Here is a 6,000-nt window from a genome sequence, read left to right on the forward strand (position 1 = left end):
TTTTGTGGAAAATGTAAGAGTGACAAGCGGCCTTGGAGACAGAAGACATGCCAGCAAGCTTACAGAACTGAGGCTCTGCGTTCCCCCCAGCAAAACAAGGAAGGAAGAAAGAACCGAGAGAGCAACAGGAAGAGAGGCAGAGAGAGAGAGGGAGAGAGAGAGGGAAGGAAGGAAGGACGGACAGGACTGGACTCAGGTATCAGGTGGAGGGAACTAGAGCGGGTGTGCTCCAGGACTGGAGTGACCACTACTCAAACACAAGGTACTGTGAGCACTCAGAAATGTTATTCAGACAATGTCTCTAATACATGTCACGCCACAGTAAAGTAAAGGCTTGCACTGTTGGCCCATCAACACTGTACAATTCAAACCCGGAATATCAATCACAGTACTGGCACTCACAATAATCTCTAGAAAACAAAGCTTTCTTACAGTCAAAAACACAGCAAAGTAAGAATAAAAATGCACTAAGCTAGTTATTAGATTTAAAATCAAAGTTTCCTAATTTCAAATTGAACTTAATGCATGTTGTTTCAGAAAGCCAGCTGTAATTCTGAAGTTACATAACAGCATAACTGGTATTTTCAATGCCGAGGGTTTACATGCTAGCTGTCGGTCTGTGAACTAAAGGAAAAACCTTCTGAAGTAGCAGGTTAAGGGACACCGCTAGCAGCACCTCAGCCCTCACAGGTGAGCAGTGTTCCCACAGGACTCCTTGATGAAAAGCAAGGAAATCAAGCTTAACATCCAAAATCCTCCAGCTGCTAACATCTCCCCAGAACCTTTGTTTAAGGTACTGGAAGTTAGTAACATTAGCAAACCTGGAAGCAGAAACACTTGAGAGCTTTAGCAACACAACGCTGCAGAAACACAGCACAAATAAAGTTAACTTTTAAAAGTGATAGCTCAAAAAAAAAGTGGTATCTCATTAAACTCTTAAACTGTTCCCTTGATTCGGTACAACACTCGGATTCCGCTTCTTCATTAGGAAAGTGCACTTCCTGCACGGCCCACAATGAGACCAACGCCACGGGCTCAGCCGCTGTAGGCACGATTTCCTTCAGAGATGCCAGCCTAGCAGGCAACAAAAGACATGCAAACCATCCAGCAAGGGCACAAGCCCAACTGCACACTGATGTGAACATGGCACTTGAACTTACAACTTAGAAATGCATGCCCATGCTTTTTCACAAACCGATTTTTATTAAAGAAATAACAACAACAACAACAACAACAACAATAATAATAAAAGCTTGCAATTAAAATGCAGAGCTGTGCAAAGCCATTCCGGGTTCAACATCTTGGAGACGAAGAGTGTCCCTCCGCCACACACAGTGCACTCTCCCCAGTCCACTGCATACAGAGCCCCCGGAACTGCATGCCACTGGCAAACCTAGCCACCAGCCCTGTCTTAAACACGCACCTACACACCAACAGAATATGTCTGCCTCATCTCTCACTTTCAACAATAACAGAGCCACGGCCAGCACCAAGAGCAGCAGCCCGGGTTGAACCGGCTAGAGCCTCAGGCACATAGTCATTCACGCGCGGGGTAACCGAGCTGACCCAGTACCTTTCTGCCTTTTCCCAGGGGATTGAGAAAGGCGGGGATGGGGGGGGGGACAGTGGCCCCAAACCCCTGTCTGTAGTTGCAGACACAGCAGAGGGAGAGGGCCGCTCCCAGGAAGGCGGGCTCCACTTACCGTCCATCCCAGCAGCTTCTTCAGGCAGGGCAGCCAGAGGATCGTGGTCCTGGGTGTGCCCCCTCCACAGCCCCGTCCCTTCCTCCCCCCTCCCGCACTGGCGGGACCATGCACGCCCTTGGCGGCCGGCTGGACCAGCGCCAAAAGGCAGGGGCGCACAGACTCCTTCGCCAATGTTCTCAATCCTGCCAGCCACCAATAAGGGTCACCCACCTGGCGCTTCCAGGGCGAGGACGGGCGAGGCAGTGAGGGCCCTCTCCCTCCGTGACTGCCCCAGCGGCCAGCCCGTCAGATTACCAAGGAGTCCCAAAGTCCCCCTGCCCCGGAGGGCAGCCTGCCCGGACACGGAACAAGCGAAGCCCACGGAACAAGCGAGGCCCACGGGGCGAGAGACCTGGACCCCCGGGACCCTGCGTCCCCTTCCCCTACTCTCCACTACCCCGCGCCTCCTCCGAGCTTCCCAAACTTCACCAACACTCCAAACACCGGGTCCCCTCAAGTTCTTTCATTTCCCCTACAGCTTTCTCTCTGGTTCCTCATTCAGGTTAACCAAACATTTCAGGTCACCGGGTCCCCCTTTGCTGTCCCCATACTTCATTGTTCTCCGTCCCAACTCACAAGTTACCCCCTGGGGATCCCCAAGACCCCAAAGATTTAAAAGACTCGTCCGGGGGCCTCCGCCTTCTCCTCGTTCTCCAGATATCCCGCACCCCATTCACAACTGTCTCCCGCCAGGCGTCCCGCGTCCCCTCAGGTGCCCACCGCACCACCACCCCCGGGCAGAAGGGTCTCCTCCCCGACCCCGCTGCGGCCCCCCAACAGCCGCCGGCCGGCAGTTAACGGCCGGCGCCTCACCTTGGTTCACCAGCCGCAGAGCGTGCGTGAAGGAGGGGTCCAGGGAGTCCTTCTCCGCCATCAGCTCCGGCAGGTACTTCTCCTCCATGCTGGCCGGCCGTCCGGGACCCGGGGTGCGAACCCGAGAAGCGCGGGCGGCGGCCGCCGCGCAACCCCCAATGCCGCCCGCGGCCCCAGCAGCCCGGACCCCGGGGCCAGACGCCGCGCCGGCGGTGGCCAAGCCGGGCGGGCGGCCGGGCAGCAGCGGCGGCGGCGGCGCCACAGGGGCGGGAACCGGCCGCTCAGCCCCGGTCCCCGGTGGCCGCCGGGTGCCCGACGCTGGCGGCCGCTGCGTCCGGGCGGGGGCCGGGGCGCTCAGGAGGGGCCTCAGGCTGGCCCCGGCGGCGCGCTCGCAGCCCCTCCAGCGGTGCGGCCCGAGCCCCGCCAGCTGCCTCCGGCTGCGACCGAGCCCCGCGCGCCGCGCCGCGCACTCTGAGCCCCGCGCCCGCCGACTCGCCCCGCCCCGGCCCCGCGCCGCGCCTGCGCGCTCAGCCAACCGCCGCGGCGCGCGCCGCCTCGTGGGGCCTCCCGTGGGCGGCCGGCGCGCGCCCGCTCCCCTCGGGCAGCCCCGGGGGGCGCCTTGGAGCCCCCGGGCGCCGGGACGGCGAGGCTGAGGAGCCCACGGGCCGGGACCCGGGCCCGGAGAGGGCGGCAGGCTCGCCCAAGGTCACCCAGCCACGGGACAGGGGGCTCGAGCCGGCGGGGCAGCCCCCAGGCTCGCCCGCGCTCCCCCGTACCTAGCTCCCCGACGCGCCTAACCTGGGCGGCGTTGCTGCGCCCTCAACACTGGTCAGGAAACCAGGCGGGCGCCTTCCTTCCCCCGCGTGACCGGCCTCCCGAGACCCCGGGCGCGAGGTCGGTTACATAAAAGCGCGCGCCCTTCAGGGCGTCTTTGCCATCCCTGACTTGCTGGTGGGGGGTGGGAGGTGTCTTTCTCGGGGGTCATAAACCAGCCGTGCCAGGTCCTGGATGAGTGAGCCGCCGTGCCAGGACAGCGATGTCCTCTGTCCCCTTCGCCCGCGTGCCCAGATGCTTCCCCTGGGGCGTGGGGACTAAGTATCCCCCAGAGAGTCAAGGTCCTTGCCTGTGCCTCCTGGCACTGACCCGGAGTTTGGATCCTCGCTGAGTGTGGGGGCTGAGCTAGATTGTTTTATGTAGGGGCAGGTGGCTGCTCCAACCCCATCCGCAGTGACCCACCCCCCTCCCAAACGCTCCCCACACTGTTCCCTGCTCCACCCTGGCCCGGGTGAGCGGCCACCTCCTCCTCAGAGCCTCCCTGAGAGTCTTCCTAAGTTTGGGCAGGCTTCGTGACTTCGTGCCTCAGTTTCCTCATCCACTTCTTTATAACATCTCGAGTGTTATGAGCCATTTAGTTCCTCAGGAAGCACCCCAAACTCAATTGCTGAGTTCTTGTTTGTTTTGGAATTGTCTTCCTGGCCTGGTTGCCCTCTGGGTCGTCGGAAGCTCAGCTTCCTGCCAGCTGTAGCTCTGGGGAACACATGGCAGACAGCAGCCTCACTGCTGGACCTGCTGGACACACTGCAGGCCGCGGGGCACTGAGCCCCCAGGACAGAATGAAGGACAGCGACTAGCGCGCCTCTTCCACCCCAGGCTGCGGACTCAGGCTGGCGCGGCTGCGAATGAGCATCTATGCTCCTGCTTAATTCGACCTCTGTCTGAGTTTGTAAGCCCCTGCACCTGCCAGCACCCCCGGGGCCCCAGGGCTTCAAGGGGAAAGCTCTTCTGCATTGACAGTTGGGCGCAGGAGCACACTCCTGCCTTAGGTCTCGGTTCACAGGACTTACCTTGGGGCATGTCCCTTAAGAGCAGCTTGTCCAGGGAGGGAAGGTGGGGAGGCGGGGCCTGCAGCTGCTGGGCTGCCGCTCCACCCACGAGCAGCCTCTGATCCAGGCCTTCTGTCCAGTGACAGTCCTGACCTGCGGAGAACCCGTGTTTATTACCTGCTTCCTAAGCACCAGGTGCCCTGCTGTGTCTTGGCCACTGTCCTTTCAGCACCCCCACAGGGAAGGCTTATTTATCACAGTTACAAACCTGGACACCAAAGCTCAGAGCTCTTCCATGGCTCACCTGGGGTCCCACTGCGGTCAGGAAGGACACCCAGGCCCACTTGTCTCTAGAAAAGGCCTGTCTCCCCTCCTTCCTGATGCTGCCTTCCCAGAGAGCTGTGCTGCGTCCCCTCCTTGGAGTAGTTGGCAGCGAAGTCCCGCCAGCAGCTGGAGAGGAGGGCTGTGCACCAGGAAGCTGACAGTGAAGGCACTGCATCTTCTGCTCCAGTCCCTCCTCCTCACAGCACCTTCTGAGACAGCAGGTGCCGGTGCCTGGAGTGCCCAGTGCAGATCCTCCAGGGAGGCGGGGCTCAGGAAGCAATCCCACCCCCCAAGCTGGCTGAGCCGAGGCTGTGGGCCACCTCCAGGCCCTCTGGTCTTTGTGAGGCATTTTCCTGCAGGAGCGAACCCTCGGGTCCTTCTGCAAATGAGAAAAGCATTCTGATCTTGAGAAAGACGGTGACTTTCCCACCTGTGGCTGCAGGTGCTCACCTCTGTCCCTGGCTCCCAGGCCCCAGGTCTCCAAGGCCACTGCAGGCCATGACACACTGAGCCTCCTGTGTGATTCTTGTCTTCCTAAGCTGCACTGAGAAACCCACAGTTCCCCTTTTTCCTCTGGTTGAATTATCAACTTGCCTCCCTGACCCAGGTTCAAGAGATCCCTCGCCACAGCTGCCTCGCCCAGCATCATCGTCAGCCAGCACAGCACAGCGCCAGCAGCTGCAGCTGACCGTCAGTGTGCGCCCTCTGAATCCCCACCTGCCTCCAGGGAAGGACGGTCTCTTTCCTAGCTGGCCCTTGTGCACCGACTGCAGGAAGTCTGGCAGCCCCACAGCAGCTCGATGTTCCCACAGGGGACCCAGAGCACAGGGAGAACACCCACGGGGACTTTCTGTATCTGTCCAGGACTGTAAGCTGCTTGCTGCTTGCTCCTTTTTGCAGAAAGGTGAGCCCTACCCAGGTATGCCAAGAGAGGGGAAAAACAAACCTGAATGTGCCCAGACTCGAGGGCCCTGGGTGTAGCCCTGGGCTCTGCTGCTTGCAAAGGGTGCCTCAGCTGCGGGCAGAGGAGGTCAGCTGCTCCACGGGGCAGCTGGGAGGAACAGAGGGCTTGCTGAAACAATGACTCTGCCCTGCTACAGCCACCTTGTGTGTGCTCCTGTTCATTCTTAGTACGTCAGACCCTGGTCTACTGTGGGCTCCCTTGCCTTGGGACTGTCCTCAGAACCGGTTCACCACCTCCACCCCAAAGCTTTGTCCGACGGTCAGATGGCAGCAGGCACTCACCGTTCCCCGGGGAGCTGCATCTGAACCGCAGCCCCCCTCGCCAGCACCGC

General features: G+C 60.1%; 1 protein-coding gene across 2 annotated transcripts in view; it reads right to left on the minus strand.

Moving 5' to 3' along the window:
* The window catches only part of KHDRBS3 (KH RNA binding domain containing, signal transduction associated 3), a 161,288-nt gene extending 158,292 nt beyond the window's left edge, over positions 1–2,996 (minus strand). For both annotated transcript variants that reach the window (XM_058668454.1, XM_058668453.1), the window contains exon 1: positions 2,559–2,996. In XM_058668454.1, coding sequence (XP_058524437.1) covers positions 2,559–2,646 — 88 coding nt within the window. In that variant the 5' untranslated portion in view covers positions 2,647–2,996. The remainder of the gene's footprint in view (positions 1–2,558) is intronic.
* Positions 2,997–6,000: the final 3,004 nt, after the last annotated feature.

The sequence above is a fragment of the Ochotona princeps genome, chromosome 9 (genome assembly GCF_030435755.1).
Source record: "Ochotona princeps isolate mOchPri1 chromosome 9, mOchPri1.hap1, whole genome shotgun sequence".
NCBI lineage: Eukaryota > Metazoa > Chordata > Mammalia > Lagomorpha > Ochotonidae > Ochotona > Ochotona princeps.